The following is a 20,424-nucleotide window of genomic DNA, read 5'->3' on the forward strand; positions in this document are numbered from 1 at the left end:
TGAGCGGGGAGGGGGCCGTTCTCATGACCCTGAGCCCTGGGAGTTGGCCCGCCAGCTGGGGGTGAGCCCCAGGGGGCGGGTGGCGGGAAGTGGGAGTCGGGGACCTCGATCCCTGCTCCCGCTTTGCTTCCTGGACTGGGGTGTCCTTCTGGATGATTCCTCAGTGTCCTCAACCCTAGGGTTTGCCTCCCTGTCTCCTGGACCTCCTCTCCGGGGGCTCAGGGCTTGCCTGTTGGGGACACATCTCCTGGGCACTGAGCCCCGCTGTCTGCTGGGGGTTGCAGGCACCGGGCTGTGACCACCAATTCTTTTAAAATATGACATCAATATTTCTTTATTGATGTCAGAGAGGAAGGGAGAGGGAGACAGAGAAACATCCATGATGAGAGAGAATCATGGATCGGCTGCCTCCTGCACGCCCCACGCTGGGGATGGAGCCCGCAACCCGGGCGTGTGCCCTGACCGGGAATCGAACCCTGACCTCCCGGTTCGCAGGTCACTGAGCCACGGGGCCGGGCCCTTTTCCCCTTGGGCAGCATTTTCTTGCCCCTGGTTCCCAGGCCCCTCCCTCCCCTGCTCCCTGGCGTCGGGCGTGTGAGCGCATCCAGCCTCGCGCTCCGACCAGCTGCCGCCTCGCAGAGCTGTGAACACGCAGGGCCTGGAGCAAACATTTCAGAGCCGCTCTTCCCCTTCTCTGCATTAATTACCAAATTAATCATCCTTCAGAGGCCTCCGTCCCCCGCTGGTCCCCCGCCGCTCACAGCGGCCTCCTGAGCAGAGCTTCCTGGGATGACGTCGCTTCTCTCCGAATCGGCCGCCAACCATCACCGCCTGGCTGCCCTTTAGCATCCAGAGGGCACTTCGGTGTGTTCGCTACTTCCCTGCACTGAGTCCCACAAGTCTCTGAGTTTGGGGAGATGAAGCTTATCCATCTCAAGTGCCCACAACTGGACTCATTCAGGTCCCCATCCCTACCCCTTTCTTTAATTTTTTTTTTTATTTCAGAGAGGAAGAGAGAGAGAAATAGAAACATCAATGCTGACAGAGAATCATGGATCGGCTGCCTCCTGCACGCCCCACGCTGGGGATCGAGCCCGCAACCCGGGCCTGTGCCCTGGCGGGGAATCGAACTGTGACCTCTTGGTTCACAGGTCGACACTCAACCCCTGAGCCACCCTGGCTGGGCTGCGTCCTCTGATTCTTGACACGGTTTCTGCTCTCAGAACGGGGAGAACCCTGCACCGTGTCGTGTTCCCCTTCCCACCATGGCCTGTGCTCTGCCTCCTTTCTGTCTTATGTTCGATTTGAAGTTATGGTTCCCCCCTTCCTGGTGATTTTTCAAATCCCTACAATTTTATTACTTGTGTTTTCTTGTAAGAACACCACATTCTTTACTGATATCAGATTCTAATTAACACACACACACAAGGTAAATACTTACCTGGAGCCTCAGTTTACCAAGCTGTAAAATGGGGATCCCACGCTGTCCGTGAGGACACCGTTAGGGTTACATGAGGGGACGGAAGTGCAGGGAGCAGTGTCTGGCGCGGGGCAGCTGCAGTAGGAACCCGTCACTGAGCAGCATTCAACGGAGACCCACGTGCCCGAAAGACACTCCCAGCCACTCACGCTGTTGCCCTCCCATCTGCATTCACCCGACAACACCGCTGCTCGTGTGGACTCTTTCAAACGTTTATTAAAAAAGCAAAGTGGACGTTGATCTCGAAAGGAACCGTTAAAAACCAGAAAGCAATACGAAGGTCTCTAGCAGCATCCGGTGGTGAGCCTGCGGCTGGTGTCCGGCCGGCCGGCCGGGCGAGCCCCGCGCCTCGGAGCTGGCGGCCTCCCGCACGCCCTCTCAGGGCGCGGGCCACACCGCGTCCATAACATTAACAATTTCAGGTTAAATAAGCTTAAATAAGGGTGTTAAATACAGGACACTTCATCGAAGCCTCTGTACAAAGACGATGGGGCCTAGTCCGTGTGACCGCCGGCCCAGCGCGCGGGCGGTTCTGGCACACGGGCAGGCGGCCCGCGTCTGACGGCGCCCGCTGCACGCGGCTGAGCTAAGGTCGGGGTGACTACCGAGCGAGCCATTTACAAGGCGGCCGCCTCTTTTGATCAAAACATCAGAACACTGCCAAGACCCAGGCACCGTTTGCTCCTGCAAATAAATGAGCCTCAGTCACTGCGTCCGAGCGAGTGTTCAGCATCAAGCGCACTTGACTCGGCTCCCCGACGGCTGGCCACGCCTGACTTATTGCTATGAGAGTGGCTGTGCGGATAAAACTACTGTACATCCAAAAAAATAGACCACCTTTCCATAGAGTATACGTCTGAGTATCTGCTCCGGGCTTACCTGGCCGTCTACAGCCCGGACTACGGAGCCTTTAACATCTTAGCAGGTCACCTGGCACCCAGGAGGCTAGACTATATACACACCACGTGGTAGCGTCTACAGGGAACGTCTAAGCTGACACCATTCATCTTCAGACCCGCCTGCCCGCTCGCGACGGCCGCGGAGAGAGCCCGGGCCCTCTGCTGGGGCGCGCGGGCCCCACGGACGGGTCAGCGGGGAGGGCAGCACCGGCTGGAGGCACGGCTAAGCCCCCGCGTCTGCCTGCGACGGCCCAGACCCCGGGCGTGTCCCTGGCCCCTGGAGGGGGGGCGGGCTAGGACTTCTTGTCGATGGTGCTGAAGAACCACTCGGTGAAGGTGCGCAGCTGGGCAGCGGCCGTCTGCGACTCCTCCTGCAGCCGCCGGTTGTCCTGGCGCAGGTGCCGCACCTCGGCCTGCAGGACCGCCTTGTCCTGCTTCTCCTGCGGGAGAGACACCGTCAGGCCGCCCGTCCGAGCCGCCGCACCAGCCTGCCCCTTACTCTTCGCTCTTTTTTTTTATTTTAAACAATTATCTTTTTAAAAAAATTGATTTCAGACAGGAAGGGAGAGGGAGAGGGAGAGAAACATCCACGATGAGAGAGGATCATGGATCGACTGCCTCCTACACGCCCCCCACTGGGGATCGAGCCTGCAACCCGGGCATGTGCCCTGACTGGGAATTGAACTGTGACCTCCTGGTTCCTAGGTCGACGCTCAACCACGGAGGTTAAGGCAAGTCCCCTGGACGAAGGCACAGCTGAGCGAACGTCCTCCCAGCACCAAGGTCGGTGCTAATGCTGCTGCTGACCCGGGCATGTCTGTAATCAAGCAAGCACGCCGGCCTCTCCCTGTGCCTACAGCTCTCCCTCACAGCGTAGTCCCCAGTCCCCGAATGACCTTCACAATGACCTTCCAAGGTTGCCATTAAAAGCTAGCAATAACCGAGAGCTTTAGAAGAATCACTGGCGTTTCTAATACACAGCGACAAGCGTGTACAAGGCAGGCGCAGTCCCGGCTGCGGGGTGACGGGCCCCAGGCGGAGAAGGCTCCCCCCCTTGCAGATGACAACAGCGGCGTTTCTAACGGGACCTAACCTGATGGCTGCAGCCTCACGCTGTGGGTGGGGGTGGGGGGCTGCACTTGCTGCTGCGGACACCTCAGTACCTTCTAATGCTTCGAGCTCCCGCTCCCCGACCACCACCTCTTCTTTAAAAAGTATAATCCCTCCGTATCCCCTCCTCCAACAACCCAGTCCTTGTCTGACACACCCACCCTGCCTTCCCTTCCCTGCCCGTCACCCCGTGGGCCGTCTGTCCTCACCGCCTGGACGCGGCCCCTCCCTTTAACCCTCATTTCACGCTCACCCGGGCCCTGCTTCTCGCTCCCGTCTCAGTTTCCTGTCTGGACCCTGAGCTGGCTAAGCGGACGCTCCACCACCTGCACCCGCTCCACCACCTGCACCCGCGGCCGGTGGGGATCAGAGTGCTTCTCTCCAGCCCCTTCCTCTTCCTCCCGCGGTGGGAGGGGCACTGTGTGCGGAGAGGTCTGATCAGGGACTGAGAGCCATGAGAGCGAGCGCCCAGGCGTTACCTTGCGGAGGTCGGTCTGCAGCTGCCGCAGGACCAGCTCCAGCTGGTTCACCTTGCCCGTCAGCGTGGCTGGGGACGGCTCCCTGGCAGAGAGGACAGAGTTAGAGACCCGCCCGCCCCGAGTCAGGCACCGCTCAGGGCGCTGCTCCTTGCTCCCTCTGCCAGCGGTCCTCAACCTGTGGGTTGCGAACAATGAAAATACATCCTGCAGATCAGATACTTACATTATGATTCATAACAGTAGCAAAATTACAGTTATGAAGTAGCAACGAAAATAATTTGATGGTTGGGGGTCACCACAACATGAGGAACTGTATGAAAGGGTCGCAGCGTTAGGAAGGTTGAGAATGGCTGCATCTAAACCATCCCCTGGGGCTGGGGCCCGGCCAGGGTGGGCAGCATGGCACCAGCTCCATAGAGGGGACGTGGTGCTGCTTCGCTGGAACACCTACCCCGCCCATCTCCACGGATCTGAACACTTTCAGAACCTCCCAGGGCACCTACGTTGGTAAGAAAACAAACACGGATGATCCCAATGAATGTCGGGAGACTAGACAGACCCCGTGAAGGAGGCCTGGGAACTAATGGATTCAGTTCCTCCCTCGGCCCTCCTTGGTCATTACCAAGTTCATGGTCACTCGGGCTCATATAAAAGCAGGAATTAGGGTCCGGCCGGCACGGCTCAGTGGTTGAGCGTCGACCTGTGAGCCAGGAGGTCACAGTTCAATTCCCGGTGTGGGGCGTGCAGGAGGCAGCCGATCCATGATTCTCTCTCATCATGGGTGTTTCTCTCTCTGTCCCTTCCTCTTTGACATCAATTAAAGTCTATTATTTTTTAAAAAGCAGGCGTTGGGAATGGATGGCACAGGCGAAGGACACACAGTCCTCAGGCCACAAGCACGGCAAGAACCCGGGAGGAGCTGGTGCATCCCCGACGCCCTTCCTGGAAGGCGTGGGGCCTGGCGGGGCCGGGCCGGGGGGACAGGGTCCTCGGGGTCAGCACTCAGCCTGGCCGCGGAGGCCCCCCGTGAGGTGTCCCGTCTGCACCGTCAGTGACTGGCAGGCACCGACCCGGCCCACAGCCTCCCTTGCCGTGGGGGAGCCTCACACCACGGGCGCCGGCTGCACATCTGGGTGGGCAAGACCCGCCACGGAGCAGAGCGGGAGCCGGTCAGTCCCACCCCGTCCCTTCTCTGGGTCTGAGGGAAGGGGTGACACCGTGGCAGGGGCTCCCGCTGCCCTGGGTCTGAGGGACGGGGTGACACTGTGGCAGGGGCTCCAGCTGCCCTGGGTCTGAGGGAAGGGGTGACACTGTGGCAGGGGCTCCCGCTGCCCTGGGTCTGAGGGACGGGGTGACACTGTGGCAGGGGCTCCAGCTGCCCTGGGTCTGAGGGACGGGGTGACACTGTGGCAGGGGCTCCTGCTGCCCTGGGTCTGAGGGACGGGGTGACACTGTGGCAGGGGCTCCAGCTGCCCTGGGTCTGAGGGACGGGGTGACACTGTGGCAGGGGCTCCCGCTGCCCTGGGTCTGAGGGACGGGGTGACACTGTGGCAGGGGCTCCAGCTGCCCTGGGTCTGAGGGACGGGGTGACACTGTGGCAGGGGCTCCTGCTGCCCTGGGTCGGAGGGAAGGGGTGACACTGTGGCAGGGGCTCCAGCTGCCTGCAGTTATCGGATCCCCGCTGATGACTGGGCTGGGACAGCGGGGGCGGGGCCCGCGGACTCACATACCCCGTGGCGTCCAGGAACTCTTGGCCGCCGGGTTCCATGCACAGAGGCAGCTCCGGGGTGCCCTCCAGGCCCTGCGCGCGCTGCATGTCCGTCAGGGTGCAGAAGGCGGCCACCCTCTGGTCTGGGAGGGACGGAGGGAGGGGGTTAGCTATAGCCCCACCGTTCCGTGCGGAAAGGAACTTAAAACCTCCCTTCACCCCCATCAGTTCACAAAACAAAGCAAACAAACTCAGGCAAGCTGACCACCAGGAAGCACTCGGACCGGCTGCACGGTCCACGCACACAGCCCGACGCCAGCAGGCACAGGCGGAGCCGACGGCTTCCGCTTTCTGCACCCGACAGATGCCGACGGCGCTGGACCCGGGACCCAGGAGACCACGCTCCGCAGCCCCCAGCCCCGTGAGCACAGTGGGGCGCAGCCAGGCCCCGTCACCCAGGCGGCCCGGCCCTCGACGGGCCCATGCAGACGTGCACACGGGGATGCAAGGACAGGTCACGGACCCGGAGCCCGCCCCGCCAGTCACCTAGGTAGGGCGCGTGGTGATAGAGCAGCGCGAGCTCCTCGTCCGCGTCCAGGCCTGAAACAAGATCCAGAGTTTTCCCGTGAGGAGGCCGCTCCGCCTCTGGGCCCTGAGCCTCGGGCCCCCGTCAGGTCCCAGCGACAGGGGCTGCGAGGTACAGCCGTGTGCGTGTGTGTGTGTGTGTGTGTGGTACATGTGCATGCTCTCCTACACCGGGACTAGCTGAGAGCTGGCCTCATGCAGTGCCCAACAGTGTGGTCAGGGCACACATTTCTCAGAAGCTCCTGGGTTTGCTTACATACCCGTCCATGACCCTGGGCAATGCTGCTCAATGGTTAGAGTGCTGACCCGCGGACTGAAGAGTCCCGGGTTCGTTCCGGTCAAGGGCACGTACCTCAGTTGCAGGCTTGATCCCCAGCCCCGGCTGGGGTGCCTGCGGGAGGCAACCAGTTGATGTGTCTCTCACATTGATGTTTCTCTCTCTCTCCCTCCCTTCCACTCTTTCTAGAAAAATAAAGTAAAATGACTCGCTCCATGAAGGCAGACAGCGGAGGTGACGGATGAGCTGCATCATCCCCCCAGGTACCCGCGGAGGGAGCAGCGAGGGCGCAGCCGCCACCTGGCCAGCAGTGCCACCTGTCTCGCCCGGGCCCAGGGCCACTTCTCTTCTGGGCACCAGCAGCTTCCCAGTCAGCGATGCCACCAGGCAGGAAGGCGAACACAACATCCTCCTGCACTGGCCCCCGCTGGCCCAGCTCCGGGGGCTGAGCACCGGCCGGAGGTGCTGACGGCAGGTCCTGCTTCCCGGCAAGGCGAGTGAGAGTCCCCCGTCCTCCCCGCCTCTGTCCTCGGTGCCAGCAGGCGCGCGCCTCGACAGCGGGCATCGGGGACACGGCAGGTGTGGGCGGCGGTGGCGGCGGCGTTTTCAGGATGTGATTAATGGCTGAAGAATGGCACCGGGGTTCCCGTCGGGTGGGCTCTGTGCTTAATTGATCCCATGTCTCTCTCTGGCTGTGGGACGCGTCTTCTAATGAGCTACCTGCTTGCCTGGCTTATGGGGGGGCACGCACTTCCCGCTAATTGGGAAGGATGGTGGAGGCGGAGGCCGCCAGGGGCAAAGGAGGGAGAGGGGGCTGGGGGCGCCCATGGAGGCCGGGCCTCCCGGGAGCTGTGCTGAGAGTAAGGAGGGACGGGTCTCGCAGGCCTCCAGCCTGGCATCTGCTTCCCCGCATCACACCTGGGGCAGGCGCGCTGCTGTCCTGCAGCCAACACTTCCCGTCTTCTAGGAGGTGAGCGCGTTCCGTGACCACGCTGCCCCTGGATGGTCCGCGGGATTGTGCCCAGGATGAGATAAGTCGTGATGGGGTCCAGATGAACGGCATCATGTGGGCACTGCCCACTTCCGCACGGGACAGGAGCGCCAGCAGAGGCGGGCGGGCACGGGGGGGGGGGTGGGCAGGTCTGGCTGCCTAGCGTCCAAGATGACCCTCCGCTCTGTCATGGCCCGAATAAGGGCACGGTCCACACGAAGAAAAAAGATGTCAAGACCAGATACAGGTTTCCTCCCTCGTAGAGAGCCCCATCGCGGACCTGTATGCTACGCAACCCCGTGGTGAGTCGCTCGGCGTCTGTCTTTCTCGTACGTGAGGCTGAGGGTCCAGCCTAAACATCCGAGTGACGATGTCTTCGCTGACTTCATCTGTGTTCACCTTCATTTACACCAGAGCCACGTCCCTGCCACGAACAGAACTGGCTCTGGTGCCACCGCCTCCCCCGGGAGAGCGGGGCGGCGGGAGCCGCGGGAGCCGGAGCCAGAGCTCGGCCGGCCACCAGCCTCACAGGGAGGCTCCCCTTCGGATCTGAAAGGCTGGGGAGTTGGAAGCGAACAGAATGGGACCTGACGGGGCACAGGCGCCGAGCCGCTCTGTGAAGTCGCTCACCCAGCACAGCTCCCAGCGGAGGCTGCACCCCCACAGCTGCCTTCCCGCCGGGAACACTCAGGAGCGAAGCCATGACTGACACGCAACCAAACGGCACAGACACAACCGTGAGGAGAGAGAGGCGTGGGCGGATGGAGTCCCCTAGACAGCTCGTAGGACACAGAGACAGCCGCCCGCACTACACACACACACCACACACACACATACACACACTACACATACACACACACTACACCCACACACACTACACCCACCCACACACACTACACACACCCCAACACACCACACGCTACACACACTACACATACACACAGTCAGCAGGCAATTCCACAGCCACCGAGAGCTGAGGGGGCGAAGAGTTCCCGGACCCAGCGGGGCTCGGGCGCTGCGGGGAACGGCAAGGTGAGCCAGGACCCGTGGGCGGAGTGCGCTGAGCAACGGGTCACTCTCGCCCCAGGGACCCGAGATCCCTCTCCCACCACCAGCTTGTCACTGCACCTTCCAAGCCTGTTTTCATTCAAAACAGCTCATCCCTTCAACCGATGCTCAAGGACACACCTACGTCCTCTTGTGACCTCCTGAGTAGGGCTCCACATCCCCCGCCCTCGCTTCCCTGTGGGCCCACAGCCTGTTCCCTTGACCGGCTGGAGGCGGGACCCAGTGCGCGGATTACTCACAACACCCACACCTGACATCTGTCCACCTGACAGATGCCAATGGGCTCCCCGAGGGTGACGGAGTGATGACTGCGTCATGGGACAGTCGGCCGGCTGCATTTAGGAGTCTGGACGGGCAAAGGGCCATGTCTCGCCCCCACCAGACAAAAGAACCGCGCGCGTAAAACAGACCTGAACTGCTACCGGATAGTTCTGCTCACAGGACGGGGGGCCAGGAGGCCCAGGCCCCACGGGAGGCGCGCAGGGCAGGGCAGGGGCACCTTCCCTCTTAGACCTGGACGGCGGCCTTAGCCTTTACCAGCCGTGGGCAAACTACGGCCCGTTTGCAATGAATAAAACTATTGAAAAAAAAGACCGTACCCTTTTATGTCATGATGTTTACTTTGAATTTATATTAGTTCACACAAACACTCCATCCGTGCTTTTGTTTCGGCCCTCCGGTCCAGTTTAAGAACCCACTGTGGCCCTCGAGTCAGAAAGTTTGCCCGCCCCTGGGTCAGACGGTAGTTCTCATGGTAGAGTGTGGTCATGTACTCACTTATTCATCACATTGTAATGGTGCCGTGCAGTATTTCTCTCCTTGAAGCTTGTTTTTTTTCTTCTTTTGCATAATTTCCAGTAAGCAAGTTTTCAGGAATTAATTAGGTTTCTGGTCAAAGGGTGGGTACATTTTTTGTCATCTTGCCTGAACCGAAACATGAATCATTTTGTAATCTCTGTAACGACACCGGTGGCGGGCATTCTTCATAGCTTCCCGGAGCAGCTGAATCATTTCGATGTTCGCAAGGTGTGAGCTGGCGGCTCCTGAGCGTGGACACTGACACGTGTGGTTGAACGTTTCTCGAGGAGTTACTCATTCTTCTTCCGTGGACTGCGTGTGCATGCACCTAGACCAGTGGTTTTCTATGTTCTAGGTATGGAAGCATAGCCATACATGTTTATTTACCTCCAAAATGTATTCCTTTCTTCTTTGCTTCCTTTAATGTCAAGGATTCCAGTACACAATTACAGGACGTCGTCTCAAATGATACCTTTGGTTTCTGGATTTATCCTATTTTCTTATTAATTCTCATGGAGCTATTTGGAATAGAGTAGATTTCTTTGTTAAGCTTTGAGGGCATCTCTCAAATCTTTTTATTAGAAACTAGACGCCTGATGGACGAAATTCGTGCAAGGGGCTCGGCCTTCACAGCCCCGTATGTTAAAGTAACATTGAAGACTTACAGTAACCTTTAAAATTTTCCAAATGGTTGGAGCTTTGTGCTTGAGTTTAGCTTCTATTTTCCTTACTTAGGCCTCTCCCCGTGGCCTTGAGCTCAGAAACAAGGTATAGGAACGCCGAGGTGTGTGGCCTCGGTGAGGCTGATCCGTGGGGGAGGCACGTCTGCTCGGGGTGAAGCTGGACTTCGGGGTCCCGATCTCAACCCAATGGGTAAGGAAATGGAGGTCAAAGAGGAAAACTAACTTTCCCTGTCACAGCCGGTGCCTGACCTGTGACGCGGGGCGGGACCCTGTGCCCATCTAAGTGACCTGGCTCTCCGAGGAGGGGTTGTTAGCCACAGCGCCAGCCCCTCCTGCTCAGTTCCATCCTCACAGATGTGTGAGCATCCACAACGTTAGCCCAGACCCCCCGGGAACAGAGGCGGTCCCCAAGTTGCCACCCTGGAGGCCGCGAGTCCTTACCTTCAAACGCCCGAGCAGCGTCCACGAGGTGGGACCAGTCCAGTCCCGTGCCCGCGTCCGGGAGGGGCATCAGGCCGGGGTCTGCGCACTTGGACTTATCTGACAGGGACCCGTCGGAGAACCAGAACTCGTCTAAACGAAACAAAGCCAGAGTCAGGCAGATGGCAGCTCGGGGCACGCCCGCCCCGTCGAGGGGCTGAGGCAACTTCTTGTTAAAGATCTCCCGCCCTCCCCCCACCCCACAAAGACACAGCTGGACAATCAGGGGCCTGCAGAAACGTCCCGACCTCCGGACTCGCTCAGAGGTCAGCAGCAGAGACCTGGTGCAGGGGCCTGGCACTGGGCCTCGCACAGATGGGCACCTCACGGAGGTTTCTCCCGGGACCTCCCTCGAGCTCACCAGGACCAGCTCCTGCTTTCGTCTCTCTAACCGGGGAGTTTAAAAGCGTCCTGGAGTCGCCTAAGCTGCTCACCACAAATCTAGCTGCCCGGGGTGCAGCCATTGAAAGGCAGGGAGACGCACTGCGTGTCCCTTAGCAACAGGCGAGGAGGAGAAGGGACAGCATTCTGCCTGCACGGCAGGTCCCGGGGTCGGTCTCCCTTTATCTGCACATACTGGCCTTTGACGTTTAAACTTCTTCTCCTGAAACTCTCACCGCAGGACTGAGTGGCACTGACGGAGGCCAGGGGCCAGGTGCCCGTGGTCAGGGAGGGAAGGGCACCCTGTCCTGTTGGTGTCACTGGTTACTGGCCTGGGAACCGTGTGCCCGAACGGCCACTGAAGAGGTTTACACTGAAACCCCCAGCAACGGGCGCCGAGGCTCTGCCCGCCCGGCTTTGCTTTCATGTCTCCAACCTGATGCGTCCGCCTCAGTGACTTCGCAGGAAACGCACACGAGTCCTGGCATGAATCGCCCGGAACCCGCTGGCGAGGTATCTGTCTCCGAGGTTAGATTAGGATCTTGATCTCCGGAGAGCAAAGATCCTGAACAGGTTCAAGGCTGGAGCGTCGAAAAGCTAAAAATACCCGCCCCGGAGGCCGGGGCTGTAACAGCTCCGCCTGGAGGTGCGGGGGGAGGCCTTCTGATCGCACTGGGGGAGACGGGCTTGCTCCCCTGTAATCTGCACTCTCCTAACTCCAAACCGGGGGCCAGACCCGGACGAGTCCCCACTAGTGAAAGGTTCTCTCTCTGAAGGTCAGACGCTGCCTGGGAAGGCGCAGGTTTTAAAGTGGAAAAGGCTCGGCCCGTGTGGCTCAGTGGTTGAGCGTCGACCTAGGAGCCAGGAGGTCAGGGTTCGATTCCTGGTCGGGACACATGGCCAGGTTGCGGCTCGATCCCCAGCAGGGGGCGTGCAGGGCATATAGCTGGGTTGTGGGTTGGATTCCCATTTGGGGCACGCACAGGAGGCAACTGCAACTGATCGATGTTTCTCTCTCTCTCAACATATCTTCGAGTGAGGATTTAAAAAACAGGTTTAATACAGGTTTTCAAGTTTTCTTCAAAATGGATAGCACTATATTGCTTAACTTTTTTACAGTGTCCACTCTGGGGATTTTATCATATTATAAGGAAACAAACACACCAGCCAATGCTACAGAGTTTAAGAAGTGACCTCCTCACAACCTCACAAGGAGATTATCCGAGGGCCCGTCCAGGCCCCGGGCCCAAGCCCCCCAGCCCCCACTCACTGCGCAGGCTGCCCAGGCCGGGCGCGGGCTGCGTGCGGGGCGGCAGGGTGCTGCGCTGGGGCGGGGTGCTGCTGAACAGGATGTCGCTGGGCAGGGCGTGGTCCAGGGCGGAGCTGCGGGAGCTGGCGAGGGAGGCGCCCCTCCGGTGGCCGCACAGGCTCTCGTCCGAGAGGGTGCGGTACAGCGACCGGCGCGGGGACAGGTTCCCGTAGAAGGAGAACTAGGGTTCAAACACAGGGCGGGAGAACACAGAGTCAGGCAGCTGGAAGCACAGATGAGGTGACAGTAAGTGGGGTCACAGCGTGGAGCCAGCCCGGAGTCGCCCCCAGCACGTGGGTTCCCGGGGCAAAGGCAGGAGGCCTCTGGGCTCTATGGGATTTGGGTACAGGAGGCAGCCGATCGATGATTCTCTCTCACCCATTGATGTTTCTCTCTCTCCCTTCCTCCCTGAAATCAATACAAAAAATATTTATTAAAAATCACTGGTACAGCCCTAGCCGGTTTGGGTCAGTGGATAGAGCATCGGCCTGCGGACTGAAGGGTCCCGGGTTCGAATCCAGTCAAGGGCATATGCCCGGATTGCGGGCTCGATCCCTGTGGGGGGGCATGCAGTGCAGGAGGCAGCTGATCAATGATTCTCCCTCATCATGGATGTTTCTATCTCTCTCCCTCTCCTTTCCTCTCTGAAATAAATAAAAATATATTTTTAAAAAACCACTGGCATAATGTCATTCTGTGAGATAGTGCCGTTAGACACGCACAGCTTTCTCACTCTGAAACGCTAAATGGGACCTCCCTGACCTCGGGAGCGGAGGGACTGTCATTTCAGGCAAGATATCCGAGCCCTCAGGGAACGCTTGGCTTGATGCTAATCAGAAATGACTCCATGTTGATATCAGGCCAATTCTGTGCCAATCAGCGGCCGGTGAGGTTCAATCTAATCTAAACAGTGATACACTGATTGTGAACGCTCGCCTTCCAGGCCACGCAACAGGCTACGAGAAATGGAGTCGGTGAAGTGACACACTGCTGTCCACCTTACAGTATCACTCGCAGGAGACAGTCAGTGGCTGAAAACTTAATCTTAGTCGTTGATCATCACCAGCGGTAAAGGGACCATTACGATGACTGTGCATTAAAGCACAGATAGGGTAAGGAAAGTTCTTCCTAAAGAAGCAAGTAGTCAAATACTAAAAAAATAAATAAAAATAAAAATAAATAAAATCTGGATTTCCAGCTACTTCAGCACACTGACCCACACTCCTCTGACATGAACAACAGCAAGAGCCAGAATGTTTGCATGAAACAAATATAGAAATGCTACTGACACGTGTGGATGCAGCCAGGCGGCTAAAAATACCCCTATTGTACGTGTCCCACTGAGGCACCGGCTGAATGTGTGTGACTAGAGTTCAATTTACACCATGAAAAGGAGGTGGTCTGCCTCAGAGGAAAAACCCACACGTGTCGAGGAGACGTTCATGCCTATGAATAGAAAAGGGACTGGACTTTGCCTACGGCAGTTTGCACCAGCTCACGGCCCCGCATAAGCGACTGGACGCAAGTTAGAAAGAAAAGGCTCAGCCCGGCCGGCGTGGCTCAGTGGTTGAGCGTTAACCTGTGAACCAGGAGGTCAGGGTTCGATTCCCAGTCAGGGCACAGGCCCAAGTTGCGGGCTGGATCCGCAGTAGAGGGTGTGCAGGAGGCAGCCGATCCATGATTCTCTCCCATCACTGATGTTTCCACCTCTCCCTCCCTCTCCCTTCCTCTCTGAAACCAATAAAAATAAGTGTTTTTTTAAAAAAATCACTGGTACGAAGTCACGTAGCGGAGGTTGTCGGAGCCGGGATCTGAGGCCGGGCCCTCGGATTCCAGGACCCCTGTCCATGCGTGAAGCTGCCCTTCCCGGCCTCCAGGCTCGCTCTGCTCACTGACAGAGCGAACGGGGAATGGCCAGCCGGCCCGGAGCTGCTGGTAGGATGGTGAGAGGTAACGCACGCGGAGGCACTCCGGGCATCCCCAAGTCCCCAACGTGGAGTTCCCTTTCGTTTCCAGAAACTCAGCCCCCCAGAGCCGCCGACCTTTCTCCTCCCCTCCTCCGCGAAGGGGCTGTCGGGGAGCATCAGCTTCACAAAGTCCTCCTTCGACAGAACGTGCTGAGTCTCCGAGCCGGCTTCTCCCGCCGCCGTCGGGTGCTGAGCGGCCGGGGACATGAGCTCCATCTCGGCGAACAGCCTGTCGGCGCAAAGGAGAGGGAGGTGAGAAGCGGTGCCCCGCCGTCTGCAAAGCGCCCGCAGCGGGCGTGAGAACGGACATCCTGTAACCAGACTCAACCACTACGCACGCACCACGCACGGCCCTGGACTGCTCAGTCCCGTGGCGTCTGCTACACCCGCTGTGCACCCCCCGTCTGCGTGTGAAAGGAGTCAACTGCAGAGTCAGGCTCCTGCATCATTCAGAGACGAATCCCATCCCCAAGCCCCGGATAAGAAGAAACGCAGCCAGCTTTTACAGGAAGGCTGCGCTTCTCCTCCCCTGCCCGGCTGGTGTGGCTCAGTGGTGAGCATCGACCTATGAGCCAGGAGGTCACGGTTAGATTCCTGGTCAGGGCACATGCCCAGGTTGTGGGCTCCATCCCCAGTGGGGGGGCGTGCAGGAGGCAGCCAATCGATGGATGATTCTCTCTCATCACTGATGTTTCCATGTCTCTCTCCCTCTCCCTTCCTCTCTGAAATCAATACAAATGTTTTTTACAAAAATAAGGTTGCGCCCCTCCTTCCCTAATCTGTGTCAGAAAACACAGTTTCAATCGTTCACCGGAGATCCTCGTGCTCCTGGGAGGACACCCCTGTGCTTCCCAGAAGCCCGAGCCAGCCGGCCACACCCCGGATCTCGGGGACGCAGGGAGGGGCCCAGGGAGCCCGGAGTTTGGGAGTAATCAATCCTGTCGCGTGCCAAGCAGGTTTTATCACCAGCCATTCCGCAGAGCTGCCGGGATAACTAAGGCAGCTGTCTCCCTTCATTATCAGCACATAAAAATGCATTTATGTGCAACAAAAGGCTGTCTGGCTGAGTTACTGCCTCAGCTCTTTTCCAGGGAGGAAGTCCGTTTGAAGAGGTTTGCTCTGGAGACGCAATCTGAGCAACAGAACTCCCTGCGGACGGAGTGAATGAACGGGGTCAGCGAGGTGACCGCCCGTCAGCCCCAGGACCGGAGACATGGCTCCGGGAGGCCAGGGTCGTGTCACGGGGACTAGTTCCAACGCGAGGTGCCGTCAGTGCGACCGCTCCCTGGGAAATGATCGGATGAGAGACTCGCAGACTCGCTCGGTGGAACGGTGATGCCTCTGGGGATCTCTAGGCTTTGGCTCGGTTCCGAGGCGCTCGGGGGTCCTGCAGCCTCGGACCCTGGAGCCACAGCCACACGGACGTGAGCAGACAGCGGTGTGAAAAGCAGCCGTTAAAATGTTTGAAATGTGTTTGGAGACGTGGTTGGCAGGGCATGAAAAAGGGGCCACAAGACGCGCCCTGGCTCTGGGGGGCTCTGCACGAAGCCTCAGAGGGACCCACGGGGGTGTGATGATGAGGCTTCCGGGCAGCGCCCAGCTTCTGACCGAGACGTGGCGCTGGGAGGCACTCCGGGCGCCAGGCCCAGGTGCCGCCAGTAACTGCCGCATGGACATCTAACACCTAGACGGCGGCCCTTGAATAGCACACGGGTCAGGGGAGCCGACCCTCCATGCAATCGAAAATCATGCCTAACTTTAGACTCCGCCCCCAATTGACTAATAGCCTGCTGTTGACTTAAGTAGTCAAGTAACGTAGGTTTTGTATGTTATATGTATTCCATATTGTTTTCTTAGAGTAAAGTAAGCTAGGGAAAAGAAAATGTTACTAAGGAGATCGTAAGAGAAAATTCGTGTCTGATACTGTACACATTTATTGAAAACATCTGCGTGGAGTGGACATGCGCAGCTGAAACCCATATTGTCCAGGGTCAACTGTAACTCCTAATAAAATGCGCTATTCCAGTTTTCCTAGGTGCTGGCATGAAAATCAGTAGCCCCTCCTGCTAAATTAGTAATTTTACTAAAACTGCCAGGTGATGCGACAGTAAACAGGCCCTCCAGGGGCCTACTTCGTGGCCGTGACTAGAGGTGAGCACGGCGGATGCTCCGGAGGGGCCGGTCTGGGGTATGCGCGTGCGTGCGTGTTTGTTCATGTGTGTGTGTGTGTGCGTGCGTGTGTGTGTGTGTGTGTGTGTAGGACCACAGAGGAAGAGTCCCCCCTCCCTGCCCCCCAAACCTAATCACTGAAGGGAAGTCACAGTCCGGCTGAAACTGGGTCATGTGAACAGCAACTCTAATGAACGCACTCGGACTCTGTGGGAACTCAAAATTGTCCTTGAACTTGTTTATTCCCAGAGTCGATGCTGATGCCACCGACAGCATATCACCGATATGTCTCCACTGCGGGCAGCTTTTTGACTAGAAGTACAGAGAGCAGGGGCTGCTTTTAAATTGAGATGCAAAAATCAAGAAAAGAGAAGACTTTTAAAGAGAAATATAAATGCCGACATTTAGAGAGTTTTACAAAGATGTTTCTAGATTGTTCTTTATTTTTTTAAGTATATTTTTATTGATTTCAGAGAGGACGGGAGAGGGAGAGAGAGATGGAAACGTCAATGATGAGAGAGCATCACTGCATGCCCCACACTGAGGATCGAGCCTGAAACTGGGCATGTGCCCTGACCAGGAATCGAACTGGGACCTCCTGGTTCCTAGGTCGATGCTCAACCCCTGAGCCACGCCGCTCGGGCTAGGTTATTCTTTTTTTAGAAAATACGTTCTGTTGGGGGGATACATGCGCTCAGCCCCGGCTGCCTGGAGTCCCCGCAGCCACCTTACCCTGGGCACTCAGGCACCTCGGGCTCCTCGGGCGGGGGGCTGCCTTCCGACTTCTTCCAGCCGATGACGTACTTGCTCACTGCCCCTTGGCGGTGGTAGGCCTTGGACATGGACCCGGGCACCGGCGGGCCGCCGCTGTGAGCCACGATGTAGACTTTGGACGTGTCCAGGGACCCAGTGCTTTTGGAACAGTGAGCGGAAGGGCTGCCTGAGTGGTGTGAGCCGCTGAGGAGAGGACAGACAAAAGGTGCCATGCAAGCGGAGTTCAGTGGTGCTGGCTCGTCCCCAGGCTCACAGCCGCCCGCGGCAGAAGCCTCCGTTTACATCTGCTGCCTGTTGTCCTGTTCCATGTCCCCTGCGTGCGTGCAGCATCCTCCTGCCCCAGGCACGCAACTTGCACTTGAGCATCCTTAGCCTGGGGAGGTCGGGCGCTCTGACACGTCCCTGCCTCCTGCTGCCCTCCTTGCTCTCAGAGGCGGACAGGCGTGAGCACGTAGCTGTGAGCTCGGGACATGCCTGGTCTTGCTCTCGGAGGTGGGCAGCAGTGAGCACAAACACATGGTTTGTTCGTGTGCAAATCTCACAATTCGAGACATAGCTCACCTAAACCCTGCTCCTCTTTCAGGCCCCATTCCCACCCCACCCCACAGGGGAGGCGCGGGGCCCAGGTGACCTCGCAGGTGTGGGCAGCGGGCGGCAGGCACTCACCTGGAGTGAGAGGAGATCTCGCTGAGGTCGCCCGTGCTGCCATCGGCAGCGCCGCTGGTGGGGGCGGGCGCATAGCCGTGGGCCGCGTACAGCTTCGCCTGCTCGTCCTCGGGCCCCGAGATGTCTCCGGAGCCCGCCCACGGCTCGGCCCGGCTGTGGATCATGGACCTGCTGCCCGGCAGGTGCCCGGGGCCCAGGCCCGAGGGGGGCAGGCAGGGCGCCGTGTCGATGCCGCTGTCGGTGGACGCTCCCTTCAGGTAGGTCAGGCCCAGCAGCTCAGGGTCCAGGTCCCCGGAGCCAAAGTGCTTGTCGTCGCTGGTGCTGGAGGCGCTGCTGGACAGCGTGGCGCTGCTCGAGGGGCTGGGGCAGCCCTTGTCCGCCATCTGCGGGGAGAGGAGCGAGGGTGTCGGGGGGCACGGGCCACGCTGGGGGCACACGCATCCTTGCGCCTGAGCCCAGCCAGGCTCCCAGGGCCCAAGGCTCGGCATTTAGCAATAAAGGACATTTTATTATTTTATTATTTATTTATTTATTTATTGTTAATCATCACCCGAGGGTATTTTTCCATTGACTTTTAGCGAGAGTGGGAGAGAGAGGGAGAGACAGAGAGAAACATGGATGTGAGAGAAACACAGCGATTGGTTGCCTCCTACAGTTGCCTCCGCAGCCGTAGGAACCGGACAGCACGGGAAGATGAGTGACAGGAGGAGAGCGGGCTTTTACCAAGAAATTGCCTCGATGACAAATCACAGTGCCAGCCTGGGTCTGAGCGGGAGGGCGGGGGGGCGGGGGTGAGCCTCAGCGGGGTGCCGCCGTCACTGCCCTGCCTGTGCTGAGATGCGGGGATCACAGGGTTAACTGGGGGCAGCCTGAGACCGTCTAGAGCAGTGGTCGCTAACCTTTCGGACCTCACGGACCAGTGGTCTGTGGACACCGGCTGGTGACCGCTGGTCTCGAGTGTAAGGGATGCTGTAGTCACAGGCCAGTGGAGGCCCGAGCGAGCTAACGGGGCAGGTGCTCTGGCGGGGAAGCTGTGGGGTCCCTGGGAGACAGAACAGTGATGTCCCCGTCTGTCTGGCGTGGCCACGCAGGCCCCTTGCACAGCTGGGAACACAAGCAAGACCTGGGCACCGGCCACGGGCTGACCCTGCAACGCGGTCTGTCACTCACAGCCATCGATCCCTCAGCGCGTCCGATGTTCCTGTCACACAGCGATGCCCTCATGACTACACCCACCCGCCTCCCTCTGCTGAGACCGCTCAGATCTGGAGGCGGGATCGAGCAGCTACCGCAGAGCTGCCCAGACAAGGTCAGCCAAGGTCAGGCTCGGCCGAGGGAGGACGGTCCATGTGCTAACGCTCAGCAACAGAGCTCGCCAATGACAGGGAGGGAGGAGGAAAGACAACTCAAGCCGGGAGCTGATCAAATTTCTACACCTTCCAGCTTTAAAAAATAAGCTACTTCAACCCTAGCCTGTTTGGCTCAGTGGATAGAGTGTCGGCCTGCAGAGCAAAGGGTCCTGGGTTCGATTCCAGTCAAGGGCATGTACCTCGGTTGCAGGATCTGGCCCGGGCCCTGGTCGGGGCATGTGCAGGAGGCAACCAATCGATGTGTTTCTCTCACATCGATGTTTCTGTCTTGGCAACAACCAACAATTCATGTTTTCGCGTTTAACTGGAAGTGTTCCCGGAGCTAGTCACCTGTGAGCTCAGCCTCAGGGCCGGGCGGACAGTGAATGAAACCCGCTGTCATCCTGACCCATCAGGGCCGGTCCCACTGACCGACTGGTGACCGGCGGCGGCAGGGCGCCCGACCACACGGCTGCACAGACCCCGTCAGTCCGGTGCCCACAGTGGAGACACCTCACAGGTCACGAGAGGAACACGATTTAGTGACTATCAGCGCTGGGGAGCAGGGTGAGAGGCTGACGGTGCCCTCGTGGCCTCACCAGTAACGACTGTGACCTTTCTCCGAGGTTCTTCATGAATCAAGGAGAGAAAAAAAACCTTGACTTTTATTTATTTTTTTCACCTCGGCTCTGAGAGGCCTGCGGGGTCAAGGACACGCCGTGGAGAAGCCCTGGCGACAAGCTAATGTGACGTGCACAGAGGCGTCTGTGAGGCTGCACGTGACCCGTGTGCGGGGGAGGACTCACGCGGGGAAGGACTCACGCGGGGGAGGACTCACGCGGGGGAGGACTCACGTGGGACAGCTTGCTGGGAGACTCTTTGCAGCTCCCGTCCTTCTGCAGGCCTCGGTCCTTGTAGGCGCCCAGGACTTTGGAGGGTGGGCCGTGCCATTTGGTTTCTGTCACACGGAGAGAGAAGAGGTGAGCACCCGATTTCTGGCGTTAACAGAAGAGCCAAGAACACAGGGGCCCAGCACGTTCTGGTAAAAGTAAACAGGATGGTGGCTCTAGGACTTTCTGGTCTTACCAGCGGACATGCCCCAGGGGTGGCAGGACACGCACCATAAAGGCAATGGGCCGGCCCGGCCGGCGTGGCTCAGTGGTTGAGCATCGACCTATGAACCAGGAGGTCAGGGTTCGATTCCCGGTCAGGGCACGTGCCCAGGTTGCCGGCTTGATCCCCAGTGTGGGG

At 58.7% G+C, this 20,424-nt stretch overlaps 1 protein-coding gene across 6 annotated transcripts in view; it reads right to left on the bottom strand.

Annotated features, from left to right (window-relative positions):
* Positions 1-1,678: 1,678 nt before the first annotated feature.
* The window catches only part of SIPA1L2 (signal induced proliferation associated 1 like 2), a 102,495-nt gene continuing 83,749 nt past the window's right edge, over positions 1,679-20,424 (bottom strand). For 2 of the 6 annotated variants that reach the window (XM_059677660.1, XM_059677659.1), the window contains exons 13-22: positions 20,028-20,131; positions 17,825-18,207; positions 17,117-17,341; positions 14,291-14,444; positions 12,210-12,429; positions 10,520-10,651; positions 6,223-6,276; positions 5,699-5,819; positions 3,969-4,050; positions 1,679-2,819 (exon numbers count right to left, since the gene is read on the bottom strand). In XM_059677660.1, coding sequence (XP_059533643.1) covers positions 2,673-2,819; positions 3,969-4,050; positions 5,699-5,819; positions 6,223-6,276; positions 10,520-10,651; positions 12,210-12,429; positions 14,291-14,444; positions 17,117-17,341; positions 17,825-18,207; positions 20,028-20,131 — 1,622 coding nt within the window. In that variant the 3' untranslated portion in view covers positions 1,679-2,672. Of the gene's footprint in view, positions 2,820-3,968; positions 4,051-5,698; positions 5,820-6,222; positions 6,277-9,423; positions 9,747-9,772; positions 9,914-10,519; positions 10,652-12,209; positions 12,430-14,290; positions 14,445-17,116; positions 17,342-17,824; positions 18,208-20,027; positions 20,132-20,424 lie in introns of those variants that run through there. The other 4 variants (XM_059677661.1, XR_009450255.1, XM_059677662.1 and 1 more) reach the window with 4 other exon arrangements.

The sequence above is a fragment of the Myotis daubentonii genome, chromosome 20 (genome assembly GCF_963259705.1).
Source record: "Myotis daubentonii chromosome 20, mMyoDau2.1, whole genome shotgun sequence".
Lineage (NCBI taxonomy): Eukaryota > Metazoa > Chordata > Mammalia > Chiroptera > Vespertilionidae > Myotis > Myotis daubentonii.